We start from the raw sequence: 19,691 nt of genomic DNA, 5'->3' as shown, positions 1-19,691 counted from the left end.
TTTAGATTGATTTTTTCGAAGAGTTCGGTAAATATTATAATTTAAACGTAATAATATTTTCTTAATATTACCCAGGTGTGCAAAGACAGACAGATGACTATACGAAAATATTTGTTTTGAATATGAAATTCTCAGTGTCACTTCTTCCTGAACGAACCTGTCTATGGTAATTAATCACGTACAGCCGTATATACATTTATAACATATGAAAATGTAGTTTCTTTTCCATACAGTATTGATAAATAAGTAATTTAATTATATTTTTATATTTATAAAACTATATTGATTTGTCTTGTATAAAATCCTCATCCATTTTTTCCAAGAGACCACACAAAATGTAAACAAAAAAACAATGTCACGGTCTCAAAATTTTATTGGCTACACGTGTTTCACCCTGTATAAGAACCGCATCATCAGGCCTTAGGACCTACACATATACTGTAAAACTAACAACAATAATAAACTATTGTTACTTACAATTGTTTATTATTGTTGTTAGTTTTACAGTGTATAGTAGAGTCTTTTATAGTATTTTTGGCACATCGGCTAATTTCATTATTTAGTTGTAGAATGAAATGTTCTGAAAAGTTCTCTGATGCAGATAGATTGGTGATTTTTCAACGATTTTGTACTTTAAGCTCTAAAAACGAACAAGACATTTTTCTACAGGGTCTTGTGGATATGATGGAAGTAAAGCAGCGGCTTCCTCGACCAGGTGACAAAAATAAACCCAAATCAAAAAGTTTCAAGTACTACTCATTTAAAGGAAGTTCCAAAGTAGAGATTTGTGTTAAAGCATTTTTGAATTTATATGCTATCACGTACAAACGGATCAGGAGAATTAACACCTTATCCTCACAAGGCAACTCACCGAATGACTTACGCGGAAAAATGACAAGTGCTAATACTTTCTCAGAAGAAATTCGGAATTGTGTAAAGGAACACATACAATCATTTCCTACAAAAATCAGCCACTATTCAGGACGTGAAAAACATTATTTGAATAGCCAGCTAAATTTGACAAAAATGCATCAGCTTTATCTAGAGAAGTATCCAAACCAAAAGGTAAGCTTTTCATTTTATAGATGCTTTTTCCGTGAAAATTTTAATCTGTCTTTCGGAAGACCACAAGTTGATGTTTGTTCGACTTGTGAATTACTAAATAACAAAATAAAAGACCAAAATTTGAATGACACGGCCAAGCGTACTGCCATCGCAGAATTGATACTTCACAAACGAAGGGCTAAAAAATTTTATTCAAAAATAACCAAAGATATTGAAGAAAAGGAAAATAAAGACCAAGTTCTGTCATTGGCCTTCGATTTTATGCAAACTGTCCAGTTACCCACAACGCCTGTATTTTACTACCAGCAGCTTACTGTGTCCGTATTTTGTATTCACAATCTTAAGACAAATAAATCCAGGATGTACGTTTACCACAGCTGACGAAATTTGTAAGTTTGTTCTCGAATATCTTAATGAATTCAAGGAAAATCAATCGAAGCTTCATCTTTACAGTGATAACTGCTGGGGCCAAAACAAGAATCATATGGTCAGGATGCTTTTGGCTCTCACAGATTCTGGTAAATTTAGCATGATTTGGCACTTTTTCCCAGTTATAAGGGGCATTAATTTCTCCCGTGTGACAGGGACTTCGCGTTGGTGAAAAAAAATTTACGGAAACATGATAGAATATGCACCATTCACGAGATCTCCACGATTATTATTACCAGTACAAAAAATAATACAAAATTTTCAGTCAAAGAGGTTGCAACAAGTGACATATTAGATTACAAAAACTGGTGGGGAAAATTTTATAAAAAAACCTGTGTCTCTGAAGAAACTAAACATTTTCTTCGTAACGAACAGGTCAACTTTCAAATAAGCACCTTTTCATGTTTTAAATACACATCCCAACAAAAAGGCACTATTCAAGCCTATCCTTTTACTGACGGTTTGGTGTCACATATATTTAATTTATCACAACCTGTAATGGCCTGCCCAACTTTGCCAACGAGCCTTGCGCATCCCTTGGGAAAAGTTCCTATTAAGGCCAACAAAATCGAGCATATAAGGAAATGCACTGCTTTTGTTGCAGAAGAACACAAACCATATTTTGATGCTATATTCTTCAGTGGCCTACAATCATTAATCAATGAGTGATCCGAAGATTAGTTTTTCCAAAACATTATACTCTTCTATTGAAATTAGCTGTTTATTTTTGACTTGTACTTTACATAACTAAAGCTGTATTAAAAAAAATAAATATTTTTCAAATTTACTGAATAGCATTATTAGCAAAAAGGGCACAATTCTTTCAAAGTCTTCTGGGGGAGCTAAAATCAATTTTTAAATTTAAAATATAAGCAGACAAATCGTGCTATTCAAACTACAAATCAATTATAACAATAAATGTTAATAATTTTACTTAATTTGATGAAAAAACAGTTTTTATCGATTTCCCAAAAATGTGTTTTTTGGACATGTGCCCTTTTTGCTTACATCGATTCAATTGTTAACGCTTATCCTATATGAGCGCCATCAAGAGTTAGCAGCCCATCCGCAATTTTGAAAATGACGATCTTAGACGGACTTTTAATAGTTGGTAAATAATAGTTGGTAATAAATGGTATTAGATAAAAAATGGAGAGAGAGGTACTGTATTATTTACTATTGATTTAAAAGATTTCAGAAAATATACAGTACGAGTCCGTAATAGGGAATAAATTCGATAATAAATAAATGGAAGCGTGTTCGGAAAAACGCTCGGACACGCCATTTGAGATTGTAAGTTGTGCATTTTTTACAATAAAAAGTTTTTATACAGGCTGTGCCATGTAGACGGGGCTAATACCAACATTCTTATTTTAAATGGGACACCCTATAGGATGGGTTGGCATCCAACTAAAAAGTGTCCCAGACAAAACCAAAAAATACTACTATAATATATATACATTTTAATTATAGCAAAGTCAAGAGCTAAAAAAACCTTATGCAAGACGGCACTAATTATGTATTTAACGTATGTTAAAAAAATCTTCATAATTTCCAAAGTTTTGTATTTTTTCCAATCATCCTCACTTTTTTATCAATGCTTTGACCACACTCAACAGTCTATGTAAAAATTTTTAAAATCGGTTTTTAGACGTCCGCTTTAACTTTACCGGACCCTAAAAGTAATTAGTCCGCGATAGTACGTACTCTAGTATATTTTTTATAAATTTTCGATTTTTGTTTGTTAAAAAGTGGCTCATACAAAACCATTTTTGTTTTCATTTAATTGATTTAAAGTAAGCTTCTTAATCGAAAATTGTTCAATCACCTTTTGATATAATTTTTGCTTTTTGAAACACATTACAACCAAAGACAACCATTTTTAAATTTTTTTTTTTAACCTCTGGTTTAGACAAAATATTCCGTGTTGTATGTCTTGAATAGCCCTGTATATCACAATACTATTTTTCTTTACTTTTCACGTCGATAAGTACAAAATTAAGCGTTAAAAAATGTTTTGAAATTCAAAAACAAATTACATAAATCATTTTATCTCATATGTTTCTTGGGTTGCCTAATGCCTACACATACCAAATGTCAGGTGATGAGGATCATACGATAATTTTGACAAATAAAACATCAGGACGCAGCCGCGGGACGCAATGCATGGTTGAGCTGCGTCAGCTGGGCCAATTTCTTTTCAACACGTCTTTTAAACGGTAAAATTAAATAAGAAGTGAACCAAATTACTCAGTAATAAAAGTTACTTATCGCAGGTAAGAGTTTTAAATTATCAAATAGGTTTCCTTTCATTACTGTCATACCGTACTATATTGGGATAAAAGATCCAGAGACTAACCTGCTCCAACACCCTACTTGTTGAACCATTGAATTTGAGTTCATTATCACTTCAAAGGTGATAAAATAATTATGCTATCTTATTCAAATTTATGCTTGGATTAGTTCAGATTTATTGGAATTTCATTAGATAAGGTGAGTAAAGTTCAAGGATACTTCCAACCTGCTCATTTATATGAAGGTCATGCACCTAGATCTAAAAAGATATAATAGTATTATAACTATTGGATGCACCTAGTTTGGCACTTTTTCATCTTTAAATTTAATTATATCAGCTTATTATTATCAATCAAGCCGAGCCACTCTTTAGTCTGTCCTACATTCATTACTTTCTACCTTTTAGTCCTGCAGACCTTTCTCTCTGATACAGTACTGAATGTGGGTTAGGTCTCTTGTCATTTTAGTGTAAAACAGTTATTTGTTTTTATAATTAAAAAGTTTTTATGGCTGCTATAAAATTCAAATCCCAATTTGGTAAATGTAACCACATAGAAGCAGGTGAAAGTGCATAATCAATATTATAGTGACTGCTTGTAAGTCCCAAATAGAGAAAGCAAGTATTACAAAAAAAGTCTTTCAGGAAACAAAGAGTACTGTTGTCTACTGCCTATTTAGGTCAGATAAGAGAAATGTATAATAATTGTTTCTGCTGTGTCATGAGTTAACACTGCTAATGCAAGGGTCTGAGTAAAATACATTTAAAATTATTGCATTAAAAACAGTAAATGAAGCAGTATAGCTGGGACATAATTACAGTAAGTAGCAGTCAACCATAGAAAAACATTATTACTACATTTATTAATAATATAAACAAAAATTATGGCTAGAGTTGCAAAAATGTCTGTTGATATTTGAAATGAGTTTACAATTTAACTTCAATAATAGATCTAATAATATGTAATACATACAAAGTGTCTCGATAAGTTATCGGGTAAATTGAAAAAGATAATAAACAGGTAAAAAGTTCATTTCTAAAAAAAGTTTATATGATTCATATGATGGGAAAAAAGTTAACAGAAAGACCTGATTTCCTTGCCTTTTTTAAATAGTTCATTTTTTGAAATTTAAAAAAAACCTTGTGGTTATATTGAGGATTGTTAAAAATAGCATAATCTCTTTGTATAATATATAATCTGTTTTTGAAGGTGGTACAGAGAAAACATCTTGTCGGACTTGCATTGTCTTATTTATTTAATGTACTTAACGTAATGATACTTACCAACCGAAACATCATGTTACATTAAATAAATAAGACAATGCAAGTCCGACAAGATGTTTCCTCTTTGTATAAATTTCATAGTTTTAAAAATTGGTAACAAATGACTGAAAGTGTAGCAGATTTAGGGCATCAAATATACAGTGGCGGCCAGCAAATTAAAAACGATACAATTTTTAATATTTTATGCTAAAATCATACGGTATATTTTCTATTTGCACATAAATGTTTTTATCACTTCATGTTAAGCTTGCACATGCATAAATATTTGGATTTGAAACAGGTTTGGAATCTGATATTTTAACAATTTAGAAATACCTTGGACAGCTAAATAAAAACCATTCATCTTTTGTTTTTTTTTATCAATTTTTGTGGAATATGAATGTGTAGCATTTATTTATCATTTAGTTGGTGTCTCACTTAAGTAATACAAGGTCAATAAAACAAACGTTATGGGTAAAAAAAAGAGTTGTGACCCTGAAAAAAGACAAGTAATTTTAAATTTGATTCAAGAAGGGTATTCATACAGTAAAGTTGCAGCAATGCTAAAATGTTCCAAATTTATGGTTCATAATGCTATTAAACATTATAAAACTCACGGCACGGTTAGAAATGTACCTAGGAAGAAAAGGCCTAGAATAACAACCGCAAGAGAGGATAAAATTATGGTACATTTAGCAAAAAAGTCGCCCCATTTAACAGCAGTAGATATCAGACGTGAAATATATGCACAAAACGATCCGAAGCCATCAGTAAGAACAATTCGCCGCCGACTTAATGAGTTTCAACTATTTGGAAGAGTTTCCCGAAAGAAGCCACTTGTCTCAAAGAAGAATCGTAAACTCCGATTGCAGTTCGCACGCGATCATTAGAGTTGGACCCTTACCCAATGGAAAAATATACTTTGGTCGGATGAAACAAAACTTAATCGCATCGGATCGGATGGTCGTACTTACGTACGAAGACCACCTGGTGAGGAATTAAATCCAAGATTCACAAAATTAACTGTTAAACATGGAGGTGGTTCAATCATGATGTGGGGCTGCATGTCATGGTATAGAGTTGGACCAATTTATAAAATAGATGGAATTATGGATCAGGAGAAATACAAATCTATATTAGAAAATGTGATGCTTCCATATGCAGAAGAAAAATTACCTATTACCTGGAAATTTCAACAGGATAATGACCCCAAGCATACAGCACGTTCAGTAAAAAGGTGGTTTGAACAAAACGTCGTTGATGTAATTGAATGGCCCTCGTGTAGTCCAGACCTCAACCCGATAGAGAATCTGTGGAATGATCTTAAAAGAATAATTCAGCCAAAGCAATTTAAAAACATGGACGAACTAGTGAAAGGTGTTCAAGAAGCTTGGTATTCCATCCCAATTACTCGCTGTCAAACTTTAATAGAATCTATGCAAAGAAGATGTCTAGCAATAAAAGAAGCTAAAGGATATCCTACCAAATACTGATTTTTTTTGGTGTAAAATTAAAATATTGAATTCGTTTTTAATTTGTTGTCCATTAATTTTGTAAACATTTTTTTTTCCCTAGATTTTTGAATAGATTACTATTGATTTATGGTAGAATGTGTTTAATATGTCTAACCCTTATAAATAAATATCATTCGTAAAACTGCATAAAATGGTTTTCCAAAAAAATTAAATTTTGTGTCGTTTTTAATTAGCTGGCCGCCACTGTAGCTGGTTTTGGAAAGAAATTAATGGCAATAATGAGTGACAATAATATAGGACTGCATTATTTACTGTTGGTAAAAAATACTATATTTTCTGCTGAACTGATCACTTGAAAATGGATAGGAATTGAAGACATGATATATGTGAAGTAGGTGAATTTAAACATTATCATTATCTGAACTTAATGATACTTGTACTTTATTTGTATCGCACTAGTAGACCTAGTTCGTAATTAGTTGGGACGGTACAATTAAGGAATTACAAATGCACAATTTAGTAGTGTAATAGAATATCCATATAATCTTCATCAATCAAACAATATTTTAATATTCATCACAGGAATTTCACTCTATCTTTTATTAAAATTTTATAGCAATTTTACCCACCTTTTTGTGCTTAGTCCCTTTACAGTTCTTTGAAGTATTGCACCTTGTTGTCTTTATCACTCCAATATATTTGATATATTCTGCAAAAAATGTCTATTTTGCTAATATTTTGTTTTCTTGTCATTCATAAAAGTTAAAGATTCTAACATCTTATATTTGTTTACATAAAAAATGTTCATAACCTACCCTGATCAGCCACTACATTAAAATGTGGACTTTCTACTAAAAATATTGATTACCTTTAATAATAGTAATTAATTTTATTATTTCCTTAGTATACAACACTTATATAGACACAAAATACAATTTAACTGAACTAAAGGTTAAAATTAAAATTATTGCAAAATTTATACAAAAAAAAAATTACTACGCTTGCAAAACTAATGAAGGGTTCAAAGTTTCACCAGAATGTCAAGAAAAAGTCATCTTAAGAATAGGGCTATATAGCAACATGAATGAAACTTATTATTTCCTAGAACCATCATATTTCACTTATTCTGGATATAGAATCTTAATAGTGCCAAATAAGTCTCTTTTATATCATACCTGTACAATTTGTGTAGTAAATGGCTTGAAAATTTCAGAGCTCTTCTGGTCTTGAAGTGATAAAATAGGCCATCTTTAGTAAATTTTGTGGATAATCAGTAATGTATTCTTTACTATCAATTCATGTATTCATTAAATTGATTTTTGCATTATACAATTCCTAACTGGTAAATTCAAGGGTCCACAACAGCATGGGTTTTCCAATAGTTCAGATCTGATTACAACATAAAAATAAAATAACACTAACATCTGATTACAGCATAAAATACATAAATTTTGAATTGGTTGTTTATTTTACAAACTTGCAAGCGCCATTCAACACAATGACATAAGACAATTCTTAGAAATTGCAATTGTTGAAATTTTCACTATGAATGTAAAGAAAAAAAAACTCATCTGAAGAGTAGGGAAGCATGCTTTGAAAAAAGTTTTAAGGGAGAACTAGTTCTTAGTGTGTTACACAGGTGTTCTGTATATGAATTGCATTGCAGGTTTTTATTAAAACTAATTCCTAACAGCCTAGAGCAAAGACAACCATTGGTTAGGTGCAAGACAGATGTACACCATGACTTATCAAACAATACTTGCTCTTGTGTTTATTCCTAAAAACATCATATTTTACCTGTTCTGGAAATATTATCTTAGTAGTGCCAAATAAGTCTCATTTATATTATCCCTATAGAATTTGTGAAGTAAAAGGTTATTATTTTAAAAATCAAATGTACTGTTACTATTTCAAATCAAATATCTAATGTGTGAATAACAGATTACCACTATCTATGGGGCATAGTTCGACAATTTTATGATATTTTTTATGCCTGTATTCAACTAGTCAGGATCAATACCATTAATTGGGTTAATTGTTGTTTGGACAGTTAACAAGTGTTAACAGTTAGCACAACAGACCATTCATTGTGCATTTTAATAACAGCTATTAAATAAATAACAGTTTTCTTTTGTCAATAAAAAATAATAATCCAAACTTCCCATGCTCTTATTCATAATATAAATAAATTTTAAATTGGTTGTTCATTCAAAGAATGTAGCAAGCTTGCAAGAAAATGACATAAGTGGGTTCTTAGAAATTGCACATTATCTTTTGATCTAGACAGTAATAATAATTTTATTATTGTTATACCATGCTTTATGACTTATATGATATATGAAAGTATTTTATATTATTTAATGTGGTGTTTTAATACATGGAATTTACATTGACTTAATGAATGTGATACAAATAGCACCTCAGTTTACCATCTTAGTTTAATAAATTAGGTTAGTTAATTCTTTTTAGATGAGGGAAGAGTAGTAACTTTGTTTACTTACAAACACAAATAAAAATAGTTTATTGTGTTACATACCTAAGATATAGTTTACACACCTCAAATGCAAATAATTGGTTCCTTCTGAAAGCAAGAAACTTAACGAAATTGTCAGCAATTTCTAAAATCTACCCTAAAACACCAATTTAAGACTGAATTTAAGAATTGTAATTAAGTTCTTCATTGATAGTATGGTGTTTACACTGAACCCATAAATATCACAGTCCTTTTTCCTTTTAGGATTATTTATTTATGTCCTTAACATCATCAAAAGCTACTTTATTAAAATTATCAGAGTTGATACCTGATCTGGAAATAATAAAAAGAGGATCATTATCACTCACAGGGAGATCTTGAAGTAGGTCCTCTGCAATAGGTACCTCAAAAAAACAGTTAAACGTCTCAAGACTTATTGTACATTTTAACTCCTTGTTCTTAACTCACTGGACTTGATTCAGTTGGATTTTTTGATGTACTAATTGTCTTATCATTTGCAATTTTCTTAGCCTCTTTTATAAATTTTTATTATTGTTTTTGAAGGTCTTTGTGATACAGACAATCATTTGCCCTATCGTATTGCTTACAGACCTCACTCTCAAGTTTCCCTCATTTGTTTAAGATCATTAGAGAACCATGAAACTTTCTTGGGGTCATTTAATTTTTGTAATTTTTTTTTCAGGAAATGCTTGCAGAAAAGCATTTCCAACAAAGATGTAAAAATATAGATTTTTTCATCAGGGGTAATGTGTTCAAGTTGAATAAAATCCTATGAATACATTTTCCACAATAAAAAAAAATTCCTTATTACCTCTCTGAGTGATATGTCTGTAAATAGATTATTTAAAATTTACTGAGGATTTTTTAGAAATATTGGCTTTGACTAATTGACCCTGATGATCTAAAACACGTAACTACTACGAAAAACTTATCGAGACAAGAACCTCCATGTCTAGGATCAAAGGATCAAAAATCTCCGAAGCACACAGCTTTCAAGCAGGAGAATAACCCTTGGAGGAGTCAGGGTCACCTGTGAAAGACACATTAAAGTCCGCGACCAAAACAATTTCCTCCTGATGGCCTATTTTACAAATCATATTCGCCAGTGCTTCTAGGAAGCTGCCAAGTTTGCCACTAGGAGTTAAGACGTTGGACATATCAATACATTTTTCTATATTAAAATGATTAATATTCAGTACATTAAAATGAAATAATTCTCTTACAAGAATTGTAGGCAGCAACAATAAACCCATCCAGACTCAGAGATGTTACATCTGTTTCAAACAACCAGAGAGGCACAGTTTGACAGACAAAGTACTTTGACATCTATGTCGACCATGGTGGCTTCAAGTTGTCTTGAACTGGTATCCCCAGCTTAAATGAAGTACAATACTTCTCTCTTTTCGTTCTAATTTTCTCACATTTGCATTCATTGCCCCTATTGCTTATTTTCAGAAAATCAAGAATATTTTCCTCTTTTGTTTCTGGTGATAGAGCTGTGTGAAACAAACATGCTATTTTTAGCACCGCTTTTAGGAAGAATTCTTGAAAGGTCCCTTGTTCCCTTTAATGGTTTGGGTCAACCATTTTAATTGGGGGTTTAATTTTCTCTGTGTTCTCATCCTTTTTTTTATTATTGTTTTAACCTCTAACTTAACCAAGCATTTGAAAGAGAATATATATTTTAAAAAGTTGATCGTTTTTACAAATAAATAAATTAATAAATATATGTAAACCTTTATATATAACTTAAATAAATGCGGATAACAAAGATATAAATTACGAATAGGTTTGAGAGAAAAAAGTAATAATTAATAAGACTCACTCCCTTTTTCTTCAAATAATTATTCTATTTCTTGACATTCTGGTGGATGCACCATAATTACTGCCTATACAAGGTGATCCAACTTTATTTACACACCTTTTTTCGTTCCTGTTTTTGATATGACAAAAAGTTAAGATAAAACTGTTTGTTTGGAAATACTAATTTTGTTGACGTATTCGTAAATGTACAGTGCCTCAAAAAAAAGTTTTCATTGTCTAGTAAGTTTTTTTAAATGGAACATTTGAATTAATTTCTTTGTTTTCTTCCCTTCCTTAGGAGTGAGGTTTCTGGCACTAAATGGACATTATATTTCCACTTTTTCTTTAATAAGATATCTGCTGTTAATTATGGAAAGCTTTAATTAATATACAGGCTACAAGGTGATATGTTTCTATCAATATTTTTTTTAATGTATCAATTGCGCGTCTCTCATTCTACCTACCCCTGTTAACGCTATCTGAATTTTACATTTTCGGATATATTAGTTGCTTGACAAACTTCTTGGTATCCCCATTACTCCTAGTGCTAAATTTTGTACAAATTACTTTAGAATTAGATGCAGTAGCGTTTCGGGTGTTCTAGGAACCACAAGTCCGAGTTATGTTGTTGTCTGGTGTAATTTTCTATTATTTTAATTTCTTCTCTATTTTTTAAGTCCCTCTAAAAATTTTTCACTTTCTCTTTTAATTCAACCCAATGACGGGGTTTTGACATTTACTGCCACAGCTTGAGTCAAGCGCTATATTTTCTTTTCAGATATAAAATTTTAAGTGTTTTGCACTATATAACAATAACTCAGGTAAAAACAATTATAAAACTAGAATAATTGAAAAAAAAACTTATAGTAAATGTTCAAACTGTTGACCGTTTTTATTAGCTTACTGGTACCAGGCGCTTCTTATTACTTCTTCCGGAGTTGCTCTACAAGCACGTGTAATTTGGTTTTTAAGTCCTCCAAATTTCTAAGGCTCTTGTTCCTTTAAATTTCCCCACAAGAAAAAATCTAGCAGTGTTACGTCAGGTGACAGAGCTGGCCACTTGATACGACCTCTTATTTCCGATCCAGTATCTTCCAAATTTATTGTCAAGGAAATTTTATACAATCTGACAGTTATGAGGTGGAGCATCAACTTATTTTTTTACCAACAATACATCATACTTATTTACTAACATATCTCGAAAACTATCAATATTTGACGTATAGTGTATACATTTTTGGTGCAGAATTAAATAAAGAGTAAACATTTAATAAAATATACAGGGCGTTCCATTTAAAAAAAATTGCTTGACAATGAAAACTTTGTTTTTAAGACGCTCTGTATATAACATCCTATAAAGGTATTAATACTGAGTGTTTTATGTTAATTTGAATACAGTGTGTTGATAAATGCTGGGGCATATCTTATTATGGGGTTCTTAACTGGATTTGAGATTATTCAAGCAAGATACTACTCATTTATTGAGTCTTTATTGAGTCTGTAGCTGGCAAAATAATGTTAAGATTGCAATAGTTGGGTTCAACCGAGTTGCCAATTTTAGTTATGTTATGCATACTTTTTACTTTGTTCTATTTGAATCTTAAAAGAAGAAAAAAAGGACTGACAACCGTGCATTTTTTTAACGTTTAACAATGAATTTTTACGATTATATCGCGGAAGCCGTAAAATTTTAAATATGTTAAAAGGAAAACATTAGTCCCACTGGCGTCCCACTGGGAATTAGCCATAAATTATGGAATTTGTATATGCAGATATTATATTAGTTTAATTGTCAATTTATTAGTGTATTATAAAGGTTGGATTATTAAAGAAAGTGAAATTTAGTACCTATATATTTACAAAATAATTAGTAACTTATGACCTGCACTTACCGTTAATCTTTTTTGTACCTTTCTAGTTGTATTTTTATTATTTATCAGTTGTATTTTAAAGGACTAATTTGACAACAGTAGGTAAACCAAACATGTTTTAATCTAATTATTTATGATATATATTCAATTGGTAAATGATTTGGGGACAGGGCTATTAAATGCTTATTTTTATTAGAACCGCCCATCTTTTTCTAAAAGTATTCAAGTATCTGTTAAATTTTTCATTTATTGATAATCTTGTGATATCGCGTTAATTTTCCTTTATATTAGTTTTTCTGTGGTGTCGTGGTTTCTTAATCTTAATGATACGTTTCCATAATTTTATCCACTATAACTTACATTCATGCAAAGTAAACGAAACCTAATCAAATGTCTATAATTTCTATTTTATTAGTCCCAGCCATCCAATAAATAATGATCTAACCTCATAATTGGCAAGTTAGGCATTTTCTTTCGCACATAAATTATGAACGTTTTCGTTAATGACGTGTATACAACATGGGAAGCGCGTTGACCCAAAGGGGTGGCTGAAAAAGCACCTCGCCCTCCCCCGAGGCGCCGTTTATGGGGGTCGGTTATTAAAACACATCGTGGTAGGAGTCATTACGACGCCCGCGACACGGCGCTATATTAAAACAACGACGCCGTCAGAGAAACGTAATTAAAAATTTGTTTTAATTAGGTTAAAGCACACGCCAATGGAAATTTCGCTGTATATAACGTATATTAGTTATTTCTTAGGGGCAAATATCTAAAAAATGTCGTGTAAACTTATATATAGTCACTGGCAGTTAATTTTCGTAAAAATTTATGTGTTGAATAAATTAAAATTGGTATTTGACATTCTCCTTAGAATGTCTTATTAATTATTTATTTGAACATACGTCTTAATATGAATTAAATATGATAATATGAGTCATTAATATACAAAAACAATTTGTTTAAAACTAAAAGGTTAATATTTCATAATTAGAGACTATTTAGCATAATGAGTACTACGTATTCCCGACATCTTTGAATGTTTAGTTTGTCATTTCTTGACCGATTTTCTTCTATATTAAGATCCGAGTTTATTTTTCCGGCAGCTTCCTGGGTATCTTGAGGATTGAAAGAAAAGTAGATCTGAGTATCATCAGTATAGGCATGTGTACTACAAAACTCCTTTCTAAATCCGCAATGAGAAAATCAGGAATAATTTTATTATTGTTAAAATGAAAAAAAAATGGTTATATAAAACTTTATCCAATACTTTAGACAATGTGGGTAATATCATCACTTTATTCTTTTAATTGTGTCTGGATTGCCTGCAAATAGTGTTTTTCTCCCTTAATTTGTCAAATTATAGCCGAATACAGCAGATAAGTATTGCTATTTTTTTATAAAAATGAGAAAGTTTAGGTATAGGAAAACTTGATTAAATTCGAAAAAGAATTCATTGTCACATTTACTGGTGATATAAAATGTAGGGTGTTCCATTTAAATTAAGCAACTTATTTCCTTGTACAAACAGTATTAAACTTAATTTTTGAACGTACTGTATAAAATAGTAACTTTTTAGTAATGAAATGTAAAATTTAATAGTTTAGTGCACCTCAGTGCAAATATGGTAAAAAAAGAGAAAGCACATGTTATGGAATTTTTTTTGACATTGTCTCAGTATTTTCACAAAACATAAAATATTTCGAAAACTTTAATGTTTAGGCTGGGTAAACTTTAATAAAACCTCTCTTTATTTACGATGTAGAAACCAAAAATCAAATAATATACAAGTTGTTCCATTTAAAAAAAAACGCAACTGATATTCTTCTTCACTTTAAAACACTATATTATTTTTTATTTACACTGTAGTTTAGCCGTAACATGCCGTGTACGTATATCGTAAATAACCCTGTACATCATGTATTCCCTCTAAAAACCTGAAGGCAAAGAGTATGACATTTCAATGCCTCTTCTTAGCACTAATTATGCGACTCACTCTTAGATCTGTTCTTTGATCAGAACACAATATTCTCCATATAGAATTATTCGCAAAAGTTGCGCAACTAATACTTCAAGTACCCCATGGGCTACCATGATGGGCACCGAACCAACTACCGTTTAACCATGGGTGAGCTGGTCGAACCCAGTGTTTCCCGCAAAGAAACAAGTGTTAAGTCAGTCCCACCCTGCGTTCGGACCTTCGTTTTAAAGTACACCGCCTGCAATCGCGAAAATTACGATCGTCATATCGGATATAAATTGGAATATGCCGTGTGCGTGCCTGATTATGTAGTTTTTCATTTTTATTTACGATCGCACTTTTTTTGATACGGATTAAAGAGAATCTTCGGTAGATATTATATTTACAGAGGCAGATGTATTTCAATTATTTTGATCTGAATGCTTTGCGGGAAGTTTTGAAGATTTAATTAGGCTTCGATTTTTCAAAAATTTCAAAGAGTTCTAGTTTTATAGTTCCGAACAAGCCTCATCGTAATTCGGTGTTTTCATGTTCGATGGAGTGAGAAACTTTTCTAACAAATATAAAAATCATTCCGTATTGGCCAGCGGGATAGATTTTATATTTTTCATGATCCGATTATGAGTAATTATCACAATTATCACTGAAAATAAATAATTTACATGTTAAATGAAACCTGCATTCTGATTATTATTAATTATTGGTTAAATAACATTATTTAAGCTATAATTTGTCTTGTCGACAGTAAAATGGAAAATTATGAAATATTTTGTGGGCCTAGAAGGAACACGTAAATTAATTTTATGAAGCAGTTCAGGAGCTGCTTCTCTTCCATGTAATTTATTGTAGAACTTTATGAGATCTCATCTTTTGTGTCCACTTAAATCGTTCGCAAAAAGTAAGACGTGACTAGTAAAAGTCTTACATCATCCAAGATCTAATTCTCAAACCCAGAAATTAGTGGTACCTAGCTTTATTTATAGAAATTTTAACACCTAATTTTTCTCTAAGAATTTAATGTATATGTGACAGTTTAGTTAGTACTCTCTGGATTTATTCATTGAGAATTTATTTCTGGAAACTTATTATATGCTGCTTATAAACTACGCATCCAAAATTTATGCTACAGATTTCTCGATGATCTTGAAATAATTGAATGCAACTAGATCTTTATGGAAATAGAGATCTAGTTGCATTCAAATTTGATATAGATCTAGTCATCATCATCAAATTAGAAAGGAGATATCGGAACTATTTGATGATAGGAAATATGTGAGCAATATAGCTAAGGAACATTTTCTCACTGTGAAGCATGGAGAAAAGATTATAATGTCTGGGGATGTATTTCTTATATTTCAAACAGAGAATGATAAAGAAACTGCGTTTAAAATAGTAAAATATTTATTTGCTGAGAAAACTATGACTGTGCTAGAATGGCCATCCCAATGCCTAGACTTGAACTATGGAATATTTTAGGGACGTTTTATATCGCCGTGTTCAACAATTACAATAATTTGATTTTCTGGGTCCTCTTCAATTGTTTGGTCCGTAATGTGATGGAAGTATGCATGATACTTGACGATGGAAATTTATGATTTGTTTTAATGGCACATTGTTAACCAGAGAATTATACAACTTTGTCATGCATTCGTGCTTGTAAAACTGTGCTTTTGGTGTGCCTCCATAAAAAAAAATCTAGAAAGACTTAAGTGTGGTGACCGAGAAGGCCACTTAGTTGCACCCCTTCGTCCAATCCAGCACCCTGAAAATATGTGATTTACATAATTGCGCACTTTTAGCGAATAATGCGAAGGAGCTCTGTCTTTGGAAAATCAGTTGTTATTCACTGTATGCAGGATCGTTCTCTATCTTATTTGTTAGAGCTGGGTAAATGGCATTTTGTAATAAATCCATGCTTGTTAAGCTTCCAGGAGAGAAAAAAGGACCTCGGTAAAATTTAAAACATACCAGCCTTACATTAAACTTCTGAGGGGTAGTTTGTATGCTTCGTGAAAAATCCTTGCGACAAGAAGAAACTATCTGTGTCCGAAAGTAGACCCAGCTGAGACCCTGAGAGCACATAAAACCTTCACATAAAACCTTAGAACCAACCTTAGCATATAAATGCTGGATAACAGTGAGCGGAAACTGCCAATTTTGACAATTCGGTGTTCTCCAGTAGAAATCTGCTACTCAGAGATAGCTCAAATTAATGTAATTTTTATTGTGTACTGAATGTTTACTGGATGTCGTGCAATGTACCATTCTAAAACTATTTGCTATTGTTCATGTTTTGTGAACCTGCGAAGACAATTAGCAACTTTCTAGTATTATGATGGCAAGAACACTTGCCGAAATGCATCACTTCTAACATTAGAATTGACATTTTATATGTAGAGAAAAGACCTCCCCTATAAAACTTTCAATATTTATTGAATAATAAAATAAATAATTTTTTGATTTTGTCAGTTTATAGGCAGATAAATCCGATAAATTATTGTTCCCTTTACTTTGAAAAATTTACAGGCTATGACTAATTATGAATCAGTTGAGGTGTTATTTTTGAGTTTTTTTCTATCTGTTTTCAAATGGATTGACATTTTCTGCTATCCACTGTATCTTGAGACAATGAGTTCCACGAATATAGTACACGATTTACAAGAAAGTTTTTTCTTTATAACGTATATTAACGTTACGTCACTTTATATTAGGAATGGCTATTTAAGAATTAATTTTTTTATTCTTTCCGAGCAGCAAAATCTAAAATCTTAGATTGTTTGCGTAACAACTGCGTAAAAGGGTTAAAACATGTTCCAGATACATGTCAAAAGACAAATTTACCATACAAACTGTCTAAAAAAAGTCTGGAAAAACTAACCAGAACATCTTCAACTGCCTGGAAAAAAGATTCTTTGAAAAAAATTACTAGAACTGAAAGAAAGCGAAATTTTCTTACTAGCAATTTATAGAGGACATCCTTTTAGACACAGTAATACCTAGTTTCTTTTGCTGTTCAGTTAATATTTTTTGTGTTTTTTTTGGACCAATTTTCTATACTGTGCAGTTGCATTTACTTAGTCTCTATTCCCAAATTTTTGGGCCAGTTTCTTATTTTTTGCAGATCCCTTTAAAACTGTGGCAAATGCGTGCAGGGATTCCCACATATTTTTCGAAAAGTTTTTAATGGTAGTTTCTATAGTCTCTTTCAGTTGAATAATGTGGGCGGCAAATAGTAGACGTGTCAACACTGAGCCCTAAATCACTCCGCCACAGCATTCTGCTTTTGATGTTCCATCATCACTCCATAAAGTTCAAGTTTTTTCAGCATTGGACATCAAATGCATTTTCAAATTGTATACAACATTTTCACAATGTATAGATGTAATATTTGTTGGTTCTGGTTTATCCGGTCATTAAGGCATTCTAGGAAGTTGGTAGTGCCAGATCTTCTTGAAGGAATTAAGATGGTTGTATTAAGTTGTTGTCCACGAAAAACTCTGGATTTTATTATTGAAAAAATTAAGGCTTTTTGTCTTAGCGGTTTGTGACGATGTCTTATTTGATAAAGTGCCGCTTCTCCATCAGCCTAGCAACAGATGTCTGCGACTTTCCAATAAAATTGTAGGTATTCCCATTTCTTTTAATGTATTACTATTTAAAGAGTTTTAGATACGGGGTGTTTGGAAGATCGATAAGAGGGTGATAAAGTAGGCCGTTTAGACTTAATCAAGACAAGTTTCCGGTAAGAAGAAATAAACAAAAACTCACAACCCAATAAATATAAAATGCAAATACAATGGAACTGAGAGACCCACTGCTGACCGTTTGTACGCGTACTTTTTCCTTATATAACCTATAATAAACATTCCTCATAAACCAAGAAATTTTTTTAATGTGTTTTACGGGGCAACGTAGCAAAGCGGCTCTCGGCCATATTTGTTATCGCGTGTTATGCCTCTGTAAATAACGCGAAACGAATTGCCGGGCCACGGACCTAAAATGGCCGTAGCTCAAATTAAAATAAATATTTTTGACAGGTCTACGGTCCGACCATTTATTCGTGCTTGCTCTATACTGTATATTATATAGATTTTATTTGCCTTTTAAATCACGATTAGATCTTTTTATTCTTATTGCATTAGGTTGGAATATAATAGGAGGTAAAGGGTGTCCCATTTTTCGTATGTTTTCTCATAATAAATTATATATGTTTTTTGGTAAAACTTGTTGGCAGTGGTTTGTATTATATACTATATTGACTTCTCATAGGCCTTTGATGCAAAAAGCGTATATCGGGTTTTGTGCCGAATAATTTAGGTATAATAAAGGCCGTCTAATACAATACAATATTCACTTATTTTCAATATTATTTTATTTGCCCAACTGATATACAGTGCTTTTCTTTGAAGTCTCCCCCCCATTTATTTTTTGAACGGGTGAAAAAAAATTTTTGAAACTTGGCATAATTAAATTGGTCTATAGATACTATTTTTCACTGTAAACTAGGTAGTTGTAAATTCCAAGATGGCGGCTGGGCGACATCTTGAGAAAAAATTTTAAATAGAAACGGGGGTCGTGTGGTACCTCATTTTAAAGGTCTCAATGAGTACTCTATAACCCTGAAATATTAGACCCATATCTTAACTCGTTTCAAAATGGCGGCCTAATAAAAAAGTATTTTTTTTTATTTTAACGTTTTACATTTTTATGATTTTTGAATAGGTAAAAATCAGTGTACGAAAATAAATGCGTCACTATTTTATTTTGACATAAAAACGACAGTTCTAAATGTCAGAATAACACATAAGCGCCATCTTGAATAAATGCATTAAATAGAAATCTTACCTCATTTAAAAGGTTTTATTGAGTACTTTTAATATTTATTACATGGATAATTTTTAAATCCAAAATTCAAAAATTATAAATTATTTGTATATTATTATTAAAAACGTTAATAAAATCGCAACAGTGTATTTTTTTGGCTGTTACTTTTAGGCAGGTCAAAACGGAGTCCACC

The 19,691-nt window shown here is 31.5% G+C and overlaps 2 protein-coding genes across 2 annotated transcripts in view; both read left to right on the top strand.

Annotated features, from left to right (window-relative positions):
* Nucleotides 1–163: 163 nt before the first annotated feature.
* LOC126744173 (uncharacterized) lies at nt 164–1,446 on the top strand. Its single transcript, XM_050451530.1, has 2 exons — nt 164–178; nt 508–1,446. Exons 1-2 carry the CDS (start codon nt 164–166, stop codon nt 1,444–1,446), a joined length of 954 nt encoding a protein of 317 aa, XP_050307487.1.
* Nucleotides 1,447–3,627: 2,181 nt separating this feature from the next.
* The window catches only part of LOC126743511 (acyl-CoA Delta-9 desaturase-like), a 46,655-nt gene continuing 30,591 nt past the window's right edge, over nt 3,628–19,691 (top strand). Inside the window, exon 1 of the mRNA XM_050450643.1 lies at nt 3,628–3,770. The gene's annotated coding sequence lies outside the window, so the exon portion shown is untranslated. The remainder of the gene's footprint in view (nt 3,771–19,691) is intronic.

Source organism: Anthonomus grandis, chromosome 13 (genome assembly GCF_022605725.1).
Source record: "Anthonomus grandis grandis chromosome 13, icAntGran1.3, whole genome shotgun sequence".
Classification (NCBI taxonomy): Eukaryota; Metazoa; Arthropoda; class Insecta; order Coleoptera; family Curculionidae; genus Anthonomus; species Anthonomus grandis.
Note: the sequence above shows the minus strand (reverse complement) of the source record. Positions and strands in the feature narration are given on the sequence as shown.